The sequence below is a fragment of the Oncorhynchus mykiss genome, chromosome 27, assembly GCF_057628025.1.
Source record: "Oncorhynchus mykiss isolate SJ-2025 chromosome 27, ASM5762802v1, whole genome shotgun sequence".
Taxonomy (NCBI): Eukaryota; Metazoa; Chordata; class Actinopteri; order Salmoniformes; family Salmonidae; genus Oncorhynchus; species Oncorhynchus mykiss.
This window is the reverse complement of record NC_143048.1, coordinates 25,770,377-25,794,485: the sequence shown is the minus strand read 5'-3', so window position 1 is coordinate 25,794,485 and position 24,109 is coordinate 25,770,377. Positions and strand designations below refer to the sequence as shown.

Below are 24,109 nucleotides of genomic sequence, written 5' to 3'. Positions count from 1 at the left end.
ATTACATAGCGCTTTGGGTTCACCCTGTGCCTTTTTGTTTATGAAGATATTTTGAACACAACAGCGTTTGAGTTTTATCACGCTTTGATCTATGGTGCTTAAATAAATTCAGTACTTCTAAACCTGCGACTGCCTCCTGCCTACTCCTCTCTAAACCAATGACATTGACAACACTTAGGCTTCTACTTCCAGTTTATACATATTATATACATTTTTACAGCCACAGTATATTTAAGCATTATGGCCTGAGGGGGTGTGATATATGGCCAATATACCACGGTTGCGCGACGCAACGCAGAGTGCCTGGATACAGCCCTTAGCCAGGGTATGTTGGCTGTACCACAAACCCCTGGGGTGGCTTATTGCTATTAAAAACTGGTTACCAACATAATTAGAGCAGTAAAAATAAATGCTTTGTCATATGCTTGGTATAAGGTCTGATATACCACGGCTGTCAGCCAATCAGCATTCAAGGCTCGAACCACCCAGTTTATAATTTACAAATAAAATGTCATATTTGTTGGTTATATAATTTTAAAAAACAAGTTGTTAGGTGTAGGCAGGGCTATAAGCAAATGGGTAAACTGGGATATGACTAAAAAGTTAATCAGGGTGACTTTTCCACAAATAGACAGGTATTTTCATTTCCATGGTATCAAGATCTTATCTATTTTTGCTAACTTTCCATTAAAATGTATAGTAGTGAGATCATTTCTTTCTTTCAGGATATGAATACTGAGTATGTCCACTACACCATCATTTATTGGTACACTACATGGTAATGTAAAAGTTAAATTTTTTAGTGATCCAATATGTAATATAGTACATTATCATCATTTAGTTGTAATCCAGAGAGGTTAGAAAAATTCTATAGATCCTCTGAGGCTATGGAGGAATCCAAATTGTGGATTTAAAAAAAAAAACATGAATCAGCATACAACCTTTATTTTTAAGCCCTGGATTTACAGCCCCTTGATAGAATTGTTGGTTCTGATTTTAATAGCTAACATTTCGATGACCATATTAGATATGCCGATAGTGGAAAACCTCATTTTACTCCTCTTGACAGTTTAATACTTTGAGAAGTAGCCATTATTTACTAGTTTACACTTACAGTAGGATTACTATACATAACTTTAACCCATTGTATAAGATATTCTTCAAAATGGAAATATTCCAGGCATTTATATCTAAATTCCACTCTTGCTTTATCAAAAACCTTTTCAAAGTCGGCTATGAATACCAGGCCTGGTTTCAATGATTTTTCATAGTGTTCTATTGTTTCCAGTACTTGTCTTATATTATCTTCAATGTATCATCCATGTAAAAACAACTGTCTGATTAGGATGAATAATATCCAACAATACCTTTTTAATTCTATGCGCTATACATTTTACTCAAATTTTGTTTGCATCACAACACTGAAGTGTGAGGGCTCTCCAATTCTTTAAATTAACTGGAACTTTATATTTACCACCTGGGTTCTGTTTCAGTAATAGTGAAATCAGACCTTGTTGATAATAATCTACCATTTTTATAGGAGTTGTTAAAACATGCTAATAATGATCCTCCGAGTACATCAAAAAGGTTTCCTGGACTTTAAGGCTTGAATTGCATCAAGAAGTTCCTCCTCTGTAATTTGGCCTTCACATGAGTGTTTCTGTACGGCTGTTCATTTAACATTATTAATAGAAACGGTTCATGGAGATGGAGGAAACTGCAATGAAAACATATGCTTAAAGTACTTTTCTTCCTCTTTCAAAATATCATTTGGTGAATCATGGGTGACTCCATCATTTGTAACACGTTTCAGTAAATTATTTGTGGTAGCATTTCTATGTTGAAGATTCTAAAATAATTAGGTGCATTTTACTCCGTATTCCATCCAGTTGGATTTTATAATATATTACACTTGATCTTTCGTGAATAAGTTCCTCCAGCTTTTTTTGTTTTTCCACTAACTTATTCTGTGCCTCTGTGTGTTCCGGTTTTCTTTCGGTGAAGGAGAGTCGGACCAAAACGCAGCGTGGTATTCTTGATTCATGTTTAATAAAGACGACACACGATCAATACAAAAACAAGAAACGTATCAAGAAACCCTACCAGCCTATACTGGTGCACAAACAAACACAGAGACAGGAACAATCACCCACGAAACACTCAAAGAATATGACTGCCTAAATATGGCTCCCAATCAGAGACAACGATAAACACCTGCCTCTGATTGAGAACCACTAGAAAACCCCACTAAGCCACAATCCCTATACGTACAAAAATCCCAAGACAAAACACCCCACATAAATAAACCCATGTCACACCCTGACCTGACCTAATAAAGAAAACACAAAATACTAAGACCAGGGCGTGACACTATGGTCCAGTTTTTATTGCTATACACCACCGTTCAAAAGTTTGGGGTCACTTAGAAATGTCCCTGTTTTTGAAAGAAAAGCTACAAATTTTGTTCATTAAAATGGCATCAAATTGATCAGAAATACAGTTTAGAAATTGTTAATGTTGTAAATGACTATTGTATAGTGGGGAGAACAAGTATTTGATACACTGCCAATTTTGCAGGTTTTCCTACTTACAAAGCATGTCTGTCATTTTTATCATAGGTACACTTCAACTGTGAGAGACGGAATCTAAAACAAAAATCCAGAAAATCACATTGTATGATTTTTAAGTAAATCGGCAGTGTATCAAATACTTGTTCTCCCCACTGTAGCTGGAAACGGCAGATGTTTTGTGGAACATCTACATAGACAACAGCATTTGTGGGTTAAGTTTCAGGTTCAAAATGGCCAGAAACAAAGAACTTTCAAATGAAACTTGTCAGTCTATGCTTGTTCTGAGAAATGAAGGATATTCCATGTGAGAAATTGCCAAGAAACTGAAGATCTCGTACGATGTGTACTACTCCCTTCACAGAACAGCGCAAACTGGCTCTAACCAGAATAGAAAGAGGAGTGGGAGGCCCCGGTGCACAACTGAGCAAGAGGACAAGTACATTAGAGTGTCTAGTTTGAGAAACAGACGCCTCACAAGTCCTCAACTGTCAGCTTTATTAAATAGTACCCACAAAACAACAGTCTGAACGTCAACAGTGAAGAGGCGACTCCGGGATGCTGGCCTTCTAGGCAGATTTGCAAAGAAAAAGCCATATCGCAGACTGGCCAACAAAAATAAAAGTTTAAGATAGGCAAAATAACACAGACACTGGACAGAGGAAGATTGGGTAAAAAGTGTTATGGACAGACTATTCTAAGTTTGAGGTGTTTGGATCACAAAGGACGACATTCGTGAGACGCAGAAAAAAATGAAGATGCTGGAGGAGTGCTTGACGGCATCTGTCAAGCATGGTGGAGGCAATGTGATGGTCTGGGGATGCTTTGGTGGTGGTAAGGTGGGAGATTTGTACAGGGTAAAAGGGATCTTGAAGAAGGAAGGCTGTCATTCCATTTTGCAACTCCATGCCATACTCTGTGTTCTGTGCTTAATTTCCTCCAACAGGACAATGACCCAAAGCACAGTTCCAAACTATGCAAGAACTATTTAGGGAGGAAGCTGTATTCTGTCTATAATGGAGTGACCAGCACAGTCACCGGATCTCAACTCGATTGAGCTGTTGTGTGAGCAGCTTGACCGTGTGGTACGTTAGAAGTGCCCATCAAGCCAATCCAACTTGTGGGAGGTGCTTCAGAAAGCATGGGGTGAAATCTCTTCAGATTACCTCAACAAATTGACAACTAGAATGCCAGAGGTCTGCAAGGCTGTAATTGCTGCAAATTGAGGATTCTTTGAAGGACACAGTTATTAAAAATCATTATTTATAACCTTTTCAACATCTTGACTATATTTCCTATTCATTTTGCAACTAATTTCATGTATGTTTTTATGGACAACAAGGACATTTCTAAGTGACCCCAAATGTTTGAACTGTAGTGTATACAGTATCTGTACTGGTAGTCCCTCTATTTTCTTTGTTAATATGAACTCTTTCAACCTAAATTGCTTTCGTTTTTAAGGATTAGTAGTGAAGTGTATGGCCTCTAAAGGCACAGTTGAAACCACAGTCACACAGACACAGCCGTTGATAAAATATCTGATCCAAAAATAGAACATTTATTGCGTGGGTGGAACGATTCCTGAAATTGCATTTTTAATTTGAGCGTCTCGTGTCTTTGTTGTTTACCCTTACCATAAATAAAAAGTTTACATTTTATTTATCATAATATATATTAGTAAACTTACCATTAAATATTGATATTGATATTGATATTTGCACTGCTACGGAGTAAGCCTCCAATTGTTCTCCACTATACCACCCTCTAAAACCTCCCCCCATCCCAATGTGGGTTGTCGTCCCAGTGACTGGAAGAACAACCCTGTCCATCTGGATCCTAGGGCCTTTGAGAGGTTGGGACCCATCCTTTAAAAAGAGCACACAGTGCCACCTAAAGAACAGAAGCAGATTAACAGCCACTAGGCGTGATGATGGATGACTATGATAATTCTGGGTTGGGGCAGGGCAGCTACAGTACTATGCAAAAGTTTTAGTCATGTGTGAAAAAATACTGAAAAGTAAGAATGCTTTCAAAAATATACATGTTTATAGATTATATTTATCAATTAACAAAATGCAAAGTGAGTGAACAGAAGAAATATCTACATCAAATCAATATTTGGTTTGACCCCCCTTTGCCTTCAAAACAGCATCAATTCTTGTAGGTACACTTACACACAGTTTTTCAAGGAACTCGGCAGTTAGGTTTGCCCAAATATCTTGGAGAACTAACCACAGTTCTTCTGTGGATTTAGGCAGCCTCAGGTGCTTCTCTCTCTTCATGTAATCCCAGACAGACTCGATGACGTTGAGATCACGGCTCTGTGGGGGCCATACAATCACTTCCAGGAATCCTTGTTCTTCTTTACGCTGAAGATAGTTCTTAATTACTTTTGCTGTATGTTTGGGGTTGTTGTCATGCTGCAGAATATATTTGGGGCCAATCAGATGCCTCCCTGGTGGTATTGCATGATGGATCTGCCTGTACTTCTCAGCTTTGAGGAGACCATTGATTCTAACCAAATACACAACTTCATTTGCAGAAATGCAGCCCCAAACTTGCAAGGAACCTCTACCATGCTTCACTTTTGCCTGCAGACATGTACTGCTGTCATGTACTGCTGTCCAGCCCTTCGGCGAACAAACTGCCTTCTGCTACAGCCAAATAGTGCATCAGTCCAGCATTTTTTCACACCTGCCAAAAACTTTTGCACAGTACTGTATGTCTGTAGGAGATACTGTGAGGTCATGACACAGCTGCACTTCTCCTCCCCATTCCCTCTCTCCCCTCTCTCTCTCTCCATGCAGTGAAGATAAGTGCTGATGTGTCTATTCACAGAGACGCCGCAAGGCTCCAGTCTAGAGCAGCTTGTGCTGCTAATGCATGCCTCACAGCTCCTACAGCACTGAGAGAGAGAAAGGAGGAGGGGAGAAAGAAAGGAGAGGGAGAAGGAGAAGGATTGATAGAGAGGAGAGCAGAAGGAAGACCACCCTCATTAGGCAACCACATCTCTGTGAGCCTACCATGAACCGTCCCACACACACCATGGGAAGCCAACCAATCAGAGCGTTCGCATCCTTGATCTATCCTCCTTCGTGCAACTGCTCATACACACACAGTTGAGAGCAGTAGCAGCAGCATCCGTGGAGGAGAGGTACTGTAGGAATGTACGTTACCCACAGACCACCTGACCTGAGCCGCAAACAACCTCTTTACTGGAGTTGTACAGGAAATACTTTAACATTTTTATCAACCATATGGAATTCAATGCAGAAGGTGAGGGTCGGATGTTGTGTTTTCAATTTTTACTTTGATGGCTATAATGAAAGCAATCAAGTCACTCAACCTTAATTCTTTGGACTTAATTCTTTGGGATGAGGGTTTTTTTGTTTCTCAGATGACCAGCCTACTAAGACGTTTCCTGTCTACGTTTAGACATCACTTTTTATGCTGGCATGAGACTTGAGCTGTCTTTTTTTAGAGCTTGGGTGTGTTGTGTGAGAGGGGACGTGGTGATTGTACGTGTGGAGGCCGGGAGGAGGACATAGCAGGCCAGTAGTGTTGTGACAGACTGAGGCTGAGAGAGGGACACAGTGGGACAGAGAGCAGAGCGGGCGAGGCCATGAGAGCCAGGAGAAGGGACAGGATGGTGTCTGTCTGTTCACCATGCACAAAAACAAGGTCAGGTTCTTTGTCTTGATTCTTATCAAGTTTTTACCTATAGTTTATTAAGTATTGTAAAATTAGTCTATTCTGCTTTTGCTTCTACAGTATTTCCTCTGTTAATGGAATGTGGTCTCTTCATATGAGGTTAAGAAATGTAATTTTATGTGTATAAAAGTGCAGTACTCTTTTCTACTTTTCTTTTTCTAAGTGAGTAGTGTGTAAAACTGCTGTGTTAAAGGTCCAAAGCAGCCGTTTTTATCTCAATATCAAATCATTTCTGGGTAACATTTAAGTGCCTTACTGTGATTATTTTCAATTAAAATGGTCAAAAATAAACAAAAATAGCTTCTTAGCAAAGAGCAATTTCTCATTCAAGAATTTAGCAAGGGCTGTACGGGGGGGGGGGGGGGTCTGAGTGGGGAGGGGAAAACTGAAAACTAGCTGTTATTGGCAGAGAAGTTTGGAACTGTCTTTCTTAATGGTGTATTAAAAAATGTACCGCCTGGTGATGTCACCAGGTAGGCCAAAATCCCATCCCACCAGAACAGGCTAAAATTTCAGGTGGTCTTTTCAAACAGTTCTTATACTAAAAGGGCATTATCATCATGTTCACAATATATAAAACACAGGAAAATCACCTGTTTGACTGCACTGGGCCTTTAAGACGTTTTCTTTCTGCTGATGATGACATTGACTTCGCTAATCTTTTTGTTAAATGCGTTTTGTTTCGATATCCAATGAACCTCCTGCAGCTGTTTCAACGGCCCCAGTGTCCTTCCCTAAGCACTTCATAACAAACATAATACAGTATGTGGAATTTGATCGATTGTTACAACACTTATCTATGTAACATAATGAGATCAACACTCCTGTTAGCAGACAGTAGCATAAATCACTACAGAACATTAGACAATTATAGATGTTTATAATGGTTTAAGACCTCCAGTGGAGTATAGGGATTTCCCAGGCGGCTTGATGGCCTTCCAAATCTGTACTGGGATCTGTGCTCCCCAGTCGGCTCCATTACGGGTAATTTGGCTAGATTTATGTTCCCTGTAAAGCTGAGAACCCAGTGCGGCCTGCAGGCACTACCTGTAACCCCACAGTGATGAATACCCGACAGGTAATTTTCTACTATCCTTGCATAACTCTGTCTCTTTTTAATTACTGTGAATGATTGTCCCTAATGAGCACATAGAGGGCTATTAGGAGAAGTCCATGTCAGTCTGCCATTACTGCAATGTAATGAGAGGATGAAAGGATTGACCATTTACTGTGAGAGAGGTAGAAGAGTGATTGCCATCTAAATGCTCTATATCAAACACTTCCCATTAAAATGGGTCACTTGCTTTAGTTTTCACCTCTTGTAGAATTGATGGAATATGATATGATAATTCTAGAGGTAGTGGATTGGTCCAAGTTAACCAGTTTACCAAGAGGGGTTTCTCTGACACACATAATAATATATGTGTCTTGGTTCTTAGGTAGATTTTTTTTAGACTAAGATTTACCACCTCGATGTCCCCACATCGAGGCTGATTTATTATACACACAAACACACCCAGTCAGACAGTCTATCAGTCACAGTCTCACATGGTTTAAACAGCTCCTGCTACATGCTGGGTGGGTATCTGTCTCACCTGAGATCTCCCTACACAGGTGACGCTAGTTACCCAGCTAGTCATTCAGTGGTCCCAACTGGTGTATTAATGATATATATGGCTGGTTCTCTATGTCTCTCAGCTCTGTCACCAATAGGGAACTAACTGTACATTTTGTACTAAGGTTTTCCCCTCACTGATCCATCCTTACACATCCATTAGACCATGTGTCTGCAGACAGGCAGGTAGAACTGAACCTGAGCTGCTGTGATGTGCTGACTAATCATCAGACCTCTGGTGACTGGCTGTAATTCTGTTAAGATCATTAGTGAGGCCTCCCGGGTGGCGCAGTGGTTAAGGGCGCTGTACTGCAGCGCCAGCTGTGCCACCAGAGACTCTGGGTTTGCGCCCAGGCTCTGTCGTAACCGGCCACGACCGAGAGGTCCGTGGGGCGACGCACAATTGGCATAGTGTCGTCCGGGTTAGGGAGGGTTTGGCCGGTAGGGATATCTCATTGTGCACCAGCGACTCCTGTGGCGGTCCGGGCGCAGTGCACGCTAACCAAGGTTGGCAGGTGCACGGTGTTTCCTCCGACACATTGGTGTGGCTGGCTTCCGGGTTGGATGCACGCTGTGTTAAGAAGCAGTGCGGCTTGGTTGGGTTGTGTATCGGAGGACACATGACTTTCAACCTTCGTCTCTCCCAAGCCCGTACGGGAGTTGTAGCGATGAGACAAGATAGTAGCTACTAACAATTGGATACCACGAAATTGGGGAGAAAAAGGGGGTAAAAAAAAAAGATCATTAGTGAATCTATCCTGCTGCTTAGGCACTGTAAAAGCATGTATCTCACCATCAGAAGCCAAGCTACTGAATGCTAATTGTATTGCTTACCGGCACTCATGTACCGGTCGGTACATGTCCACAGGGTGTACACACAATATGTCATTATGGGCAGAGCCCATCTGTCTAATACACAGTTAGGTAATTAAGTTAGATCCTTAATTGTGGAGTAGCAGTGGGCTGGTGATGAAAACACTGCAGGCCCACGTGGGTAACATACCAGGGATACTGCAGAACTACAGAGAACTGTCGACTGGCAGATGTGTTCAAAGGGGACATGCAGATCCCTCGTTTTCTAGGAGTTCTCTCCCAGACTTCATAAATCAAGAGGTGTAATCTGTATCCTATCTGTCCAGATGTGATTGATTTTCCCAAGCTGGCCTAAAAGTTCCATGTATTATTAATTCTGGGGCGGTCCACCTCTAGCCCAGGGGTGGGGAGATATGAAGCACCCTGGTTCAACGTCACCCCTCTGAGCCCTTAATTACCCCAAAGGGGCCAGCTCTCTGAGGGCGTTGGTCTCTCTCACTCTGCGTACTCATGGGATGAAAGCCCTAGAGGTCTGGCACTTATCAAAGGATGATCAGAGGGAAATGTGAGGGTCTGGAGGGACAGATAAACCAAAGCAGATGGTAGAATATGTCGTCTGTGTTGAAGCCACCAATTTAACAATACCTCTCAGGAAAATTTTGCCAAATTGTGATTTTTGTCAACAACAAAAAATCTGCTGAATGAATTCACCTCCAAATAACTAGAGGGTTTGATGGAAAATAATCAGCCAGCCATGCTCAGAGAACTACTTTAATGGGTGCCGGGAAGCCCACTTTCACACATAAGTGAGAAAGTGTAAAGTTATGAGTCTGCCTAGTGAGTGGAATCCAGTAATGTAAGACTCTCACCCTCTGAGGATATGAATTGATAGAACGAACTAAAGGCCACCGAACAAAGTGATTAATGGGAGATGTGGGCGCAGCGCCTCATGTTGAGTCACTGGTGATAGTGATGGATGGAAGAGAGAGAGAGAGAAAGGCCTGGATGGATGAGCCACCGGCCTCCCACACACATCACTCCATGGCCTTGGGTGATTGTTTTGTCTGTGTTCCCTGTAGTCAGTGGGCACTGGAGAGAGGCAGGGCTTTCCACCATATGGTCTTAATTTTTCACACATCCCTTGGTAACCCAATAGCCCTAAATGAGTTAGGTTAGGATAACTCTATTATTTTGATATAAGTAGATATCACAGAGTTGGCTCTATTATTATAATCTGAATGAAGCCTGTCTGTGTCTCTTATGCCATTATCCACACACACTCTTTATAATAATATAGCAGGAACAGAGCACACATCATCCTCAGCTGTTAAAGAGCATGCCGCTCCTTTATCATGTTGAGCAAAGCCAGACAGGGACAATGTTCATATCCTCAGGCGTCTGCTAGCCTGGGCCTCCTTAAATAATGGGGGTTCTGCTGTATGTTATTCCTCAGAGGACCAGGTATACAGATACTGACTCACCGCCAGTGGGCTGTTGTGAACTGACAGAAATCTCATTGTGCTCCCACCCCCGCCCAGCGGCATACTGGGAGCTAGGTATCATGGTTATTCGCCTGTGTGCCTACCCATGTCCCGTTTCCTCAGCCATATTAAAGTCTCACACCTTCTTCTCTACCGATAGGCCAAGCAGAGGAAGTGGAAGAATCTGATATGGAGACCACAAAGGTAGGATATACTGTATTCACTAAACAGACACAAGTACTGTAGTTTGTTTAAAAACACTCAAATCAAAGCCTTCAATATTGTACCATTCATACTGTACTGCTTATAATGTATATCCTACCCAGATGAAACACTTCACTCAGCTGTAACCATATTCAGGAATACCACAAGAGGGGTCTGTCTGTCTGTCTGTCTGTCTGTCTGTCTGTCTGTCTGTCTGTCTGTCTGTCTGTCTGTCTGTCTGTCTGTCTGTCTGTCTGTCTGTCTGTCTGTCTGTCTGTCTGTCTGTCTGTCTGTCTGTCTGTCTGTCTGTCTGTCTGTCTGTCTGTCTGTCTGTCTGTCTGTCTGTCTGTCTGTCTGTCTGTCTGTCTGTCTGTCTGTCTGTCTGTCTGTCTGTCTGTCTGTCTGTCTGTCTGTCTGTCTGTCTGTCTGTCTGTCTGTCTGTCTGTCTGTCTGTCTGTCTGTCTGTCTGTCTGTCTGTCTGTCTGTCTGTCTGTCTGTCTGTCTGTCTGTCTGTCTGTCTGTCTGTCTGTCTGTCTGTCTGTCTGTCTGTCTGTCTGTCTGTCTGTCTGTCTGTCTGTCTGTCTGTCTGTCTGTCTGTCTGTCTGTCTGTCTGTCTGTCTGTCTGTCTGTCTGTCTGTCTGTCTGTCTGTCTGTCTGTCTGTCTGTCTGTCTGTCTGTCTGTCTGTCTGTCTGTCTGTCTGTCTGTCTGTCTGTCTGTCTGTCTGTCTGTCTGTCTGTCTGTCTGTCTGTCTGTCTGTCTGTCTGTCTGTCTGTCTGTCTGTCTGTCTGTCTGTCTGTCTGTCTGTCTGTCTGTCTGTCTGTCTGTCTGTCTGTCTGTCTGTCTGTCTGTCTGTCTGTCTGTCTGTCTGTCTGTCTGTCTGTCTGTCTGTCTGTCTGTCTGTCTGTCTGTCTGTCTGTCTGTCTGTCTGTCTGTCTGTCTGTCTGTCTGTCTGTCTGTCTGTCTGTCTGTCTGTCTGTCTGTCTGTCTGTCTGTCTGTCTGTCTGTCTGTCTGTCTGTCTGTCTGTCTGTCTGTCTGTCTGTCTGTCTGTCTGTCTGTCTGTCTGTCTGTCTGTCTGTCTGTCTGTCTGTCTGTCTGTCTGTCTGTCTGTCTGTCTGTCTGTCTGTCTGTCTGTCTGTCTGTCTGTCTGTCTGTCTGTCTGTCTGTCTGTCTGTCTGTCTGTCTGTCTGTCTGTCTGTCTGTCTGTCTGTCTGTCTGTCTGTCTGTCTGTCTGTCTGTCTGTCTGTCTGTCTGTCTGTCTGTCTGTCTGTCTGTCTGTCTGTCTGTCTGTCTGTCTGTCTGTCTGTCTGTCTGTCTGTCTGTCTGTCTGTCTGTCTGTCTGTCTGTCTGTCTGTCTGTCTGTCTGTCTGTCTGTCTGTCTGTCTGTCTGTCTGTCTGTCTGTCTGTCTGTCTGTCTGTCTGTCTGTCTGTCTGTCTGTCTGTCTGTCTGTCTGAAAACAGCAGGAAAGGTCCACATATGGCCGTCAAACAGCAGGCAAATTACTCCTGACTTTGATAGTGATGCGTCCCATTCATCTCTATTGCAACAGAGTATTCTTTCTGGAGTCTGGAAAAATACCAAATATACAGTTGAAGTCAGAGGTTTACATACACCTTAGCCAAATACATTTAAACTCAGTTTTTCACAATTCCTGACATTTAATCCTAGTAAAAATTCCCTGTCTTAGGTCAGTTAGGATCACCAATTTATTTTAAGAAAGTGAAATGTCAGAATAATAGTAGAGAGAATGATTCATTTCAGCTTTTATTTCTTTCATCACGTTCCTAGTGGGTCAGAAGTTTACATAAACTTAATTAGTATTTGGTAGCATTGCCTTCAAATTGTTTAACTTGGGTCAAGCGTTTCGGGTAGCCTTCCACAAGCTTCCCACAATAAGATGGGTGGATTTTGTCCCATTCCTCCTGACAGAGCTGGTGTAACTAAGTCAGGATTGTAGGCCTCCTTGCTCACACACGCTTTTTCAGTTCTGCCCACACATTTTTTATAGGATTGAGGTAAGGACTTTGTGATGGCCACTCCAATACCTTGTCTTTGTTGTCCTTAAGCCATTTTGCCACAACTTTGAAAGAATGCTTGGGGTCATTGTCCATTTGGAAGACCATTTGCGACCAAGCTTTAACTTCCTGACTGATGTCTTGAGATGTTGCTTCAATATATCCATGTAATTGTCCTACCTCATGATGCCATCTATTCTGTGAAGTGCAACAGTCCCTCCTGCAGCAAAGCACCCCCACAACATGATGTGCCACCACCGTGCTTCACGGTTGGGATGGTGACCTTCATCTTGTAAGCCCCCCCCCCCTTTTTCCTCCAAACATAACAATGGTCATTATGGCCAAACGGTTTTATTTCTGTTTCATCAGACCAGAGGACATTTCTCCGAAAAGTATGATCTTTGTCCCCATGTTCAGTTGCAAACTGTAGTCTCACTTTTTTATGGCGGTTTTGGGGCAGTGGCGTCTTCCTTGCTGAGCAGCCTTTCAGGTTGTTGATGTAGGACTAATTTTACTGTGGATATAGATACTTTTGCATCAGTTTCCTCCAGCATCTTCACAAGGTCCTTTGCTGTTCTGGGATATATTTGCACTTTTCGCAACGAAGTACGTTCATCTCTAGGAGACAGAACGCATCTCCTTCCTGAGCGGTATGATGGCTGCGTGGTCCCATGGTGTTTATACTTGCGTACTATTGTTTGTACAGATGAACGTGCTACCTTCAGGCGTTTGGTAATTGCTCCCAAGGATGAACCAGACTTGTGGAGGTCTATAATTTTTTTTCCGAGGTCTTGGCTGATTTCTTTTGATTTTCCCATGATGTCAAGCAAAGAGGCACTGCGTTTGAAGGTAGGCCTTGAAATACATCCACAGGTACACGTCCAATTGACTCAAATGATGTCATTTAGCCTATCAGAAGCTTCTGAAGCCATGACATCATTTTATGGAATTTTCCAAGCTGTTATTAAAGGCACAGTCAACTTAGTGTATGTAAACTTCTGACCCACTGAAATTGTGATACAGTGAATTATAAGTGAAATAATCTGTCTGTAAACAATTGTTGGAAAAATTACTTGTCTCTTGCACAAAGTAGATGTCCTTACCGACTTGCCAAAACTATAGTTTGTTGACAAGAAATGTGCGGAGTGGTTGAAAAACAAGTTTTAATGACATAACTTCTGACTTCAACTGTAAAAATACACAACCGTTCAACAGTTTGGGATCACTTAGAAATGTTCTTGCCTTTGAAAGAAAAGCATTTTTTTTGTCCATTAAAATAACATCAAATTGATCAAAAATACAGTGTAGACATTGTTAATGTAAATGACTATTGTAGCTGGAAACAGCTGATTTTTAATGGAATATCAACATAGGCGTACAGACGCCCATTATCAGCAACCATCACTCCTGTGTTCCAATGGCATGTTGTGTTAGCTAATCCAAGTTTATCATTTTAAAAGGCTAATTGATCATTAGAAAACCCTTTGCAATGAAGTTAGCACAGCTGAAAACTGTTGTTCTGATTAAAGAATAAATAAAACTGGCCTTCTTAAGATGAGTTGAGTATCTGGAGCGTCAGCATTTGTGGGTTCGATTACAGGCTCAAAATAGCCAGAAACAAATAACTTTCTTCTGAAACTTGTCAGTCTATTCTTGTTTTGAGAAATGAAGGCTATTCCATGTGAGAAATTGCCAAGAAACTGAAGATCTCGTACAACACTGTGTACTACTCCCATCACAGAACAGTGCAAACTGTCTCTAACTAGAATAGAAAGAGGAGTGGGAGGCCCTGGTGCACAACTGAACAAGAGGACAAGTACATTAGAGTGTCTAGTTTGAGAAACAGACGCCTCACAGGTCCTCAACTGGCAGCTTCATTGTCAGTTCCCGCGTCAACAGTGAAGAGGCAACTCTGGGATGCTGGCTTTCTAGGCAGAGTTCCTCTGTATAGTGTCTGTGTTATTTTGCTCATTTTAATTTTTTCTTTTTATTGGCCAGTCTGAGATATGGCTTTTTCTTTTCAACTCTGCCCGGAAGGCCAGCATCCCAAAGTCGTCTCTTCACTGTTGACGCGGGAACTATTTCATTAAGCTACCAGTTGAGGACCTGTAAGGCGTCTGTTTCTCAAACGATGCAAATAACTTTATACGGTTGTTTAGCTATGGGGAAGAGGTGTCCTGGGGGGGCAGCCTCGACCTTAATAATACCATCCCCCACCAGGAAACTCAGTGTGGTTTGAAAGGACAAAGGTTTGTAAGGACACAGATGTGGTTGCTTGCCTCCAGTGGTTTGCATCTGAACACAGAGCTATAAACAGATAAGAGGCCTGAAGCTGAAGTTGATCTCACCATGCATGCACATGGGCATTCAGTTGTTATGAGAATAGAGGGTAAAGGTTACGTCATAATGCTGTGACTACACTCAGCAGGCATCACTGTTGTGTACAGTTATATCCATTTGGAAAGGACCTAATACTCCAATGTGCAATTGACTGTTTTACTTTGTATTAAAGAGTAGGGGGAGTATTAATAATGTCAGTCTGGTGCTTGTTGTCTTGACCATATTTTGAATTTATGAAATTATGAGTTTCCCAGCTTTATTAGAAGAATGGCAAAATCAAATTAAATAAAATTGATGGTCACATGCTTCGTAAACAACAGGTGTAGACTAACGATGAAATGCTTATTTACAGGCCCTTCCCAACAATGCAGAGAGAAAAATTAAAAAATAATAACAGGAATATATACACAATGAGTTGGCTCATATGTATAGGTAACTGCCAAAATAAAGGAAACACCAACATAAAGTGTCTTAAATTGGGCGTTGGCCACGAGCCACCAGAACAGCTTCAATGCTTCTACAAGTGGTTCTACAAAAGGTTCTACAAGTGTCTGGAACTCTATTGGAGGGATGCGACACCATTCTTCCACAAGTAATTCCATCATTTGGTGTTTTGTTGATGGTGGTGGAAAATACTGTCTCAGGCGCTCCAGAATCTCCCATAAGTGTTTGAATGGGTTGATCTCTGGTGACTGACACACACACACACACACACACCCTTTAAACCTCCTATGCTCCTTTGAGACCCCTCTTTCAAAGTCACTTCGTAGCCAAAATAATGGGCAACTGGTTATTTTTCTACATGACCCTAAGCATGATGGGATGTATTAATTGCTTAATTAACTCAAGAACCCCACCTGTGTGGAAGCAACCACTTTCAATATACTTTGTATCCCTCATTTAATACATTGTTTTTGCAGTTACGTGCATGTCCACTGCAATGATGAATAAGTATTGAAGGAGGAAGTCAGGGACAAGTAGTGGGTACAGTACTGTAAATACAATACTGAAGTTACAGACAGGCCTATGAGCATCACCAATGAGGTCACAGCCAAACAAAATCCATACAGAATGTAATAAAATGCTGACTAAACCTGATGAGAGCAGTACACAATCCCCTAGTCCTCAGCACACCATATGACATCACTTCCTGGAACAAGCACAGCTGACACTATTTTTAGCGTTCAGGGCCGCACTTGGGTTGAGTCATTGATATACTGCAATGGTACCGGAGCACATCTCTCACGGAAATGTCTAAACAGTATCCTTCAATTGCTTACAAGCGTCGGTCAATACTGAAGCCACTTTTTCAAAACTCTTCACACAGTCTGCATTACCAACATGCATCTTGACCAAACAGTTACCTCACCTCCCAAACTCACTCAAACCACCAAAACACTTCATACGTCTCAAAATAAGCCTGTTTGACCATAACACTGGCAACAATTCTCACTCAGAAAGCATACATTGTCACTCATAACACACTGATCTAAAAAACACTAACAAGGAGCATTACATAAATGAACTTTTCTCTTTGAAGTTTGAATGATTTTTCACATTCATCAGTATTTCATTATAGAATAAGAATAACATTTTCACTTTATTGACTGTACTGAAGTATATGTAACAAGAATGAATCAGAAATGCAGCCATTTGCTTCAAACCAAATCATCCCGAAGCCGTCCTCTTTTGTCTGTTTGGTAACAAGAATAAAAACAGGACACTTGGTAGGCTTTCAGATGAAATTGCAGTCAGCTGGGTTTGGAATGATTAAATATTCTGCTGAGATTTTCTATATGTTTCAATCTGGTTACTGCAGAAATGCACAACATTTGCCATCATTCTGTTTTGAATGTGTTTTTAACAGTTTTGGAAACAAGTGTGTTAGCATTTGAAAATGTGCTGCAAGTATATCGTTTTGCAGGTGGTGGAGTATGAGAAAAGAGCTAATGGATTTCGGAGAATGTGGTTTGTTCCACATACACTTCTATTTCGCTGACTGTGTGAAGGGTTTTGACAATGTGACTTTAGTTTTGACCAATGCATGTTAGCAATTGAAAAAACTGTAAGGTAAGGGTTAAGGTTAGGGTTGGGGTTTAGGGTAGGGATGTCCCGAGTTTCCCAGATAGCACTAACCCATCTCTTACTGTGGCAGAACACTGCTGCTGTTCACTGCAACCTAAATCTTGTTTGTCACATAATTTGCTACCACTTCCATTTGACCCCACCACGCACAAGGAGAGAAGAAAAACAGAGGTGTGTTGATACCCTGTTGTACTCAAGTCTGTTGTGATCTGTTGTTTCTTTCTCCGTCCGTCATCAGTCAATAGACAAGTGTCTCTTGTTCAGTCAAAGTGACTGAAAACTGTTTGTATTTTTCCTCTAGCTGGCTATGTTAGAGTTGTGTATTGGTTTCTTTTTGCATGATTGAAAACCAGAAGGCATCCAAACAGCCTGTTCCCTGGCCCCGCCCCTCTCCTCTTTTTGTTCTGTGTTAATTGTGTGTGCTGGGGATTTGTTGTGAGAGCCTGTCTATGTTGTGTACGTGTGTGTGTGCATGTGCTTGCGTGGCTGTGACAGTAGGGCCATTACAGCTCTGTGTCTCTACTCATTGGCCATGTGGGGTTGGCGTTTAAAAAAATATATATATATTTAACCTTTATATAACTAGGCAAGTCAGTTAAGAACAAATTCTTATTAACAATGACGGCCTACACCGGCCAAACCCGGACGGCACTGGGCCAATTGTGCTCCGCCCTATGGGACTCCTAATCACGGCCGGTTGTGATACAGCCTGGATTCGAACCAGAATGTTACACTGTTATGCTGAGTTGCATAACAGTGTCATAATAGATGTACTGAGATGACATCATAAATGTAGAGATGTACTAAAACTACACATGAATGTCCTGATCTACAAGACATTGACATTGCTGTTCTTAAAAAATTATGTACATTTCAATAGGACATAACATTTGTATTTCTATTGATACAGTTCTAAATTCCTGTGATAGAGCTGATGATAACTGACACACACCGTTAATAGTCAGTGTTGCTGCTAGTGTAATGCACTCAGTGTTGATGAGAGGGACAGATCTGTCCCAGGGTCAGATCTAGGCTTCCTGACAGGGAAAAGGCTATACAGACACTCCTGACATGCAAACCAATATTTTATTTTATAATTTCTTAAAATTAGGTTACGGTTAGGATTAAGGTAAAGGTCAGGTTAGTGATTTTGCAGGTCAGTGGTCTCCTTATAATCTCTCCCACCTGACAGGCTTCCTCTACTGCAGGGAGCTGTCCATTCAGCAGCACTCTGCTACTGCAATGGACCCTCAGCCTCACAGAGAAACCTCCAAAGAATTCTCCTGTTGCATTCTGTACAGTGCAGAAAAACAGCAAGAGCTGAAATCATCTTAACATCAAAAGATCACTGGATAAAACTAACTAGTCAAAATAAATTAATAAAGTAAGTAGTGACTTTGCCACAACAACGTGCAGAAAACAAGACATAACTGCCCTAAAAACATCACAGACTGTAAAATGGCCACCTGAGCTTCCTCCTCTATGCCCATAGATGCCATTGGCCAATTACATTCATTACTCTGATTACATTGTTAGAGCCACAAGAGGTTTTGCGTCATCATTGGCTACACGGAAGCTGTCTTCACACACAGTCATGGAAACAATAATCACTCATGTCAATTTGTATCCAAAGACTGGGAAAGACAAAATGTGATGTGTCATTGCTGAAAATTCTGCTGGTTTCCAGGAAACATCATGTGGAGTGGAAGATGTGGTCATTTGTGCCACTCTGTTACTGTGTAGCCCAGTGGCTCTCTGGGTATTGTTTTTCTGGGACCTAAAGTATTACTCTCTTTGGTAGTGGTTAATCTTTCTCTTTGGTTGTCCATAAAGGAGCTGGGCATGAGTAAAGTATTATCCTGCTGTGTGAGTTAATCTGAGTCGATGACCCCCTCACTGTTCTATCTTTCTGGATCAGCTATAGCACACAAGGAGGGTCAGGACTGGCACTAAAGCTATAAACAATGTCTTCTGTCCTTGCTTTGTCAAATCAAATCAAATGTTATTGATCGCGTACACATGCAGATGTTCTCGCGGGTGTAGCGAAATGCTTGTGTTCCTAGCTCCAACAGTGCAGTAATACCTAAAAATACACGCAAATCCCCAAAATAAAAAGAAAGGAATGAAGAAATATAGAAATATTAGAACGAGCAGTGTCAGAGTCCGGAATATAAATTAATGAAGTAATATATATATATTATGGTGTGTATAGACAGTATGTTTATAGAAAAGGTGTGTACAGCAGTAGTTATATAGGATGAACCATGATTAGAGTACAGTATATATAAATGAAGTGGGTAAAAAAGTATGTAAACATTATTAAAGTGACCAGTGTTCAATGACTATGTATACTGAACAAAAATATCAACGCAACATGCGACAATTTCAAAGATTTGACTAAGTTACAGGTCATATAAAGAAATCAGTCGATAAATGAATGAATTAGGCCCTAATCTATGGATTTCACATGACTGGGAATACAGGTATGCATCTGTTGGTCACAGATACCTTTAAAAAAGGTAGAGGGGCGTGGATCGGAAACCAGTCAGTATCTGGTGTGACCACCATTTTCCTCTTGCAGCACGACACATCTCCTTCGCATAGAGTTGATCAGGCTGTTGATTGTGGCCTGTGGAATGTTGCCCCACTCCTCTTCAATGGCTGGGTGAAGTCGCTGGATATTGGTGGGAACTGGAACACGCTGCTCAATGGGTGACATGTCTGGTGAGTATGCAGGCCATGGAAGAACTGGGACATTTTCAGCTTCCAGGAATTGTGTACAGATCCTTGTGACATGGGGTGGTGCATTATCATGCTGAAACATGAGGTGATGGCGGCGGATGAATGGCCTCAAGATCTCGTCACGGTATCGCTGTGCATTCAAATTGCAATCGATAAAATGCAATTGTGTTCATTGTCCGTAGCTTATGCCTGCCTATACCATAACCCCACCGCCACCATGGGACACTCAGTTTACAACGTTGACATCAGCAAACCGCTTGCCCATACGACACAATACACGTGGTCGGCGGTTGTGAGGCCGGTTGGATGTACTGCCAAATTCTCTAAAACAATGTTGGCTTATGGTAGAGAAATTAACATAACATTTTCTGGCAACAGCTCTGGTGGACATTCCTTCAGTCAGCATGTCAATTGCATGTTCCCTCAAACATTTTGACATCTGTGGCATTGTGTTGTATGACAAAACTGCACAATTTAGAGTGGCTTTTCATTGTCCCCAGCACAAGGTGCACCTGTGTAATGACCATGCTGTTTAATCAGCTTATTGATATGCCACACCTGTCAGGTGGATGGGTTATCTTGGCAAAGGAGAGCTGCTCACTAACAGGATTGAAACAAATTTGTGCACAGAATTTGAGAGAAATAAGGTTTTTGTGCATATGGAAAAATTCTGGGATCTTTTATTTCAGCTCATGAAACATGGGACCAACATTTTCTATGTTGTGATTATGTATGGGAACATTTTATGAGAGTGTTGACATGTTTTGACATGGGTCATGTTGGCAATATCTGGATGTTCTTTTCACAACACATTGAGACATTAACAGTATTATAGATAGGGGGGAGAGGAAGCTACAGTGCCTTGCATTGTATTCATCCCCCTTGGCGTTTTTCCTATTTTGTTGCCATACAACCTGTAATTTAAATGGATTTATATTTGGATTTCATGTGATGGACATACACAAAATAGTCCAAATTGGTGAAGCGAAATAAAAAATTAAAAAATTAAAAGTGGTGCATGCATATGTATTCACCGCCTTTGCTATGAAGCCCCTATATAAGATCTGCTGCAACCAATTACCTTCAGAAGTCACATAAATAAATAAATAAAGTCCACCTGTACGCAATCTAAGTGTCACATGATCTCAGAATATATAAACCTGTTCTGAAAGGCCCCAGAGTCTGCAACACCACTAAGCAAGGAGCACCACCAAGTAAGCGGCAATATGAAGACCAAGAAGCTCTCCAAACAGGTCAGGGACAAAGTTGTGAAGTACAGATCAGGGTTGGGTTCTAAAAGAATATCAGAAACTTTGAACATCCCACAGAGCACCATTAAATTCATTATTAAAACATGGAAAGAATATGGCAACACAACAAACCTGCCAAGAGAGGGCCGCCTACCGAAACTCACGGACGAGGCATGGAAGGCAATAATCAGTGAGGCAACAAAGAGACCAAAGATAACCTTGAAGGAGCTGCAAAGCTCCGCACCGGAGATTGGAGTATCTGTCCATAGGATCACTTTAAGCCGTACACTCCACAGAGTGGGGCTTTACGGAAGAGTGGCCAGAAAAAAAGCCATTGCTTAAAGAAAAAAATGAGCAAACATGTTTGGTGTTCACAAAAAGGCTTGTGGGAGACTCCCCAAACATATGGAAGAAGGTACTCTGGTCAGATGAGACTAAAATGTAGCTTTTTGGCCATCAAGGAAAACGCAATGTCTGGTGCAACCCCAACACCTCCCATCACCCCGAGAACACCATCCCCACAGGGAAGCATGGTGGTGGCAGCATCATGCTGTGGGGATGTTTTTCATCGGCAGGTACTGGGAAACTGGTCAGAATTGAAAGAATGATGGATGGCGCTAAATAAAGGGAAATTCTTGAGGGAAACCTGTTTCAGTCTTCCAGAGATTTGAGACTGGGACGGAGGTTCACCTTCCAGCAGGACAATGTCCCTAAGCATACTGCTAAAGTAACACTCGAGCGGTTAAGGGAAAACATTTAAATGTCTTGGAATGGCCTAGATAAAGCCCAGACCTCAATCCAATTGAGAATCTGTGTTATGACTTAAAGATTGCTGTACACCAGCGGAACTCTTCCAACTTGAAGGAGTTGGAGCAGTTTTTCCTTGAAGAATGTGCAAAAATCCCAGTGGCTAGATGTGCCAAGCTTATAGAGAAATACCCTAAGAGACTTGCAGCTGTAATTGCTTCAAAAGGTGGCTCTATAAAGTATTGACTTTGGGGGATTGAATAGTTATGCACGATCAAGTTTTCAGTTTTTGGGTCTTACTTCTTGTTTATTTCACAATAAAAATATGTTGTATCTTCAAAGTGGTAGGCATGTTGTGTAAATAAAATGATACAAACCCCCCAAAAATGTATTTTATTTCCAGGTTGTAAGGCAACATAACAGGAACAATGCCAAGGGGGGTGAATACTTTCGCAAGCCACTGTATATCACTTCCCGAAGCTACAGGGCACACAGTGTACAGTGTACATAGGGCAGCAGTCTCTAAGGTGCAGGGTTGAGTATCGGGTGGTAGCCGGTTAGTAGCAGTGACTAAAGTAATGTCTGTGATAGTGTGACGGGGTCTGCCAGGGTTTGTTCTGGTCACCAGAGCGTTAACATGATCTCACCCTCCTTTCACACCCTGTCTCACCCCCTCCCTCCTTTCTTCCTTTCTCAAAACCATTGCTTGCTTCTTAAACTCGCTCTTTCTCACAAGGGAGGTGCATCAGAGACGTTAAAATGAAACAACTTCATTTAGCTGGCAATCTAAGTAGGCCTAATCTTAAGTGTTGACAAGTGTTTTGTTACAACCCATCATGTCCTAATGAATTTTAGTATAATGAATAAACATTATTGAGTTTGTGTCATATGTATTCTGCTGTAATTCTGTCTGTCTAGTGTAATAAACCAGAAAGTCAGTAAAGGTCTGGGTTGTGGCTGGTAACAGACATGGAGAGTGGTTACCATTAGTGATTAGCTGTCTTAATGAGGTGTGATGCATGCCCTCTTTAAGGCGATTACAATGGGGAATGTGATGCACTCTGACCCAGTGCCTGTGGTTTAGTTGCCAATTGTGTTTGGAGAGTGTTATTGTCATTAAGGGGGCATGGAGAATGGGCTTTGTGACACTAATGCCCTGTATCTTCAGGAAGTGATATTGGTTCCTCTCCTCCCTGTCTATAATACTGTTAATGTCTCAATGTGTTGTGAAAAGAACATCCAGATATTGCCAACATGACCCATGTCAAAACATGTCAACACTCTCACAAAATATGTTCCCATACATAATAACACACACACACACACACGAACACAAACTGACTGAATACCCCAGTGCACAATACAGTATGTGCCCTGTATTAACAGATTAAGAGGTCTAGCTGCTGATACTGATTACCTCTGGGTCTGACAAGATAAAGCGTGAAACAACTGCAATAGGTCCCCTAAATCCCTTCTCATGCACATCCAGCATGGCCCTGGGGGGTAAACACTTCAGCACCCCACTAAGAGGTCACTTTCCTGCGGCACGTGACCCCCAGCAATTCCCTCTACCCCTCTAAAGCTCCAGGACCATGCAGCCTGGTTCATGCAGGAGAGCGACTGAGTGAGCCATCTAGGGAAGAGGTGGGAGGACGGAAGAGGACAGAAGGGAGGTAGCAGGGCGGAGCATGCTCAGTAGGGACCCGGCAAGTTCAGCTGTCATCTGCAGTGGGGTCTGAAAGAAAGAGAATGCGAGGCAGAGAAAGATAGAGAGCGAGAGAAAGAGAGAGAGAGCACTTCCTAACGTCCTACCAAATGTATGGCCATATTAGAGAGACATATTTATTTTCTCTTTTGTACTTTAACTATTTGCAAATCATCACAACACTGTCTATAGTCACAATATGACATTTGAAATGTCTTTATTCTTTTGGAACTTTTGTGAGTGTAATGTTTACTATTAATTTCTTATTGTTTATTTCGCTTTTGTTTATTATCAATTTCACTTGCTTTGGCAATGTAAACATATGTTTCCCATGCCAATAAAGCCCTTTAAATTGAGAGAGAGAGAGAGAGAGAGAGGGAGAGAGAGAGACCGTACTGCATATCTATAATGTGGGCTAACTTACAACACACAAACAAACATACACTCAGGCGGAAGGCATCACTAGCGAGGGAGAGATCCCAGCCGAGAGGAGAGGAGCACATGGATGAGAGGAGAGGTGAGTGAGCGAGTGAGTGTTGGCATAGTGTTACTTACTTCTGGGTGGAAGAGGAGGAGGGGAAACCCAGGGAGGAGGCAGTGTGATTGGTAATGATTTGGCACCGGCCCCAGTGTGGGAAAGTCTGCTGTTGATATGATATTTGGAGTGGGTTTAATCTACACAGATGCAGCAACAGCAGGACAGGGAGTGAAGCCAATACACAGAAACCGAACTTGGTACCAGAGCATTTTGTATTATTCTGTATGTAAATCCGAGTTTGAATCTCATCACGGACAACTTTAGCATTGTAGCTAATTAGTAACTTTTCATGTACT

General features: G+C 42.0%; 1 protein-coding gene and 1 long non-coding RNA gene across 8 annotated transcripts in view; one reads left to right on the top strand and one right to left on the bottom strand.

Moving 5' to 3' along the window:
- The window catches only part of LOC149971285 (uncharacterized), a 1,017,865-nt gene that overhangs the window by 849,171 nt on the left and 144,585 nt on the right, over positions 1–24,109 (bottom strand). The window lies entirely within an intron of this gene.
- LOC110507848 (protein Aster-B) overlaps positions 1–24,109 on the top strand; it is a 124,637-nt gene that overhangs the window by 48,902 nt on the left and 51,626 nt on the right. For 4 of the 6 annotated variants that reach the window (XM_090223749.1, XM_090223747.1, XM_090223748.1 and 1 more), the window contains exons 1-2: positions 5,679–6,248; positions 10,348–10,391. The exons of 1 other annotated variant lie outside the window; for it this stretch is intronic. In XM_090223749.1, the coding sequence (XP_090079875.1) occupies positions 6,234–6,248; positions 10,348–10,391 (59 nt within the window). In that variant the 5' untranslated portion in view covers positions 5,679–6,233. Of the gene's footprint in view, positions 1–5,678; positions 6,249–10,347; positions 10,392–24,109 lie in introns of those variants that run through there. One more of the 6 variants, XM_090223751.1, reaches the window with a different exon arrangement.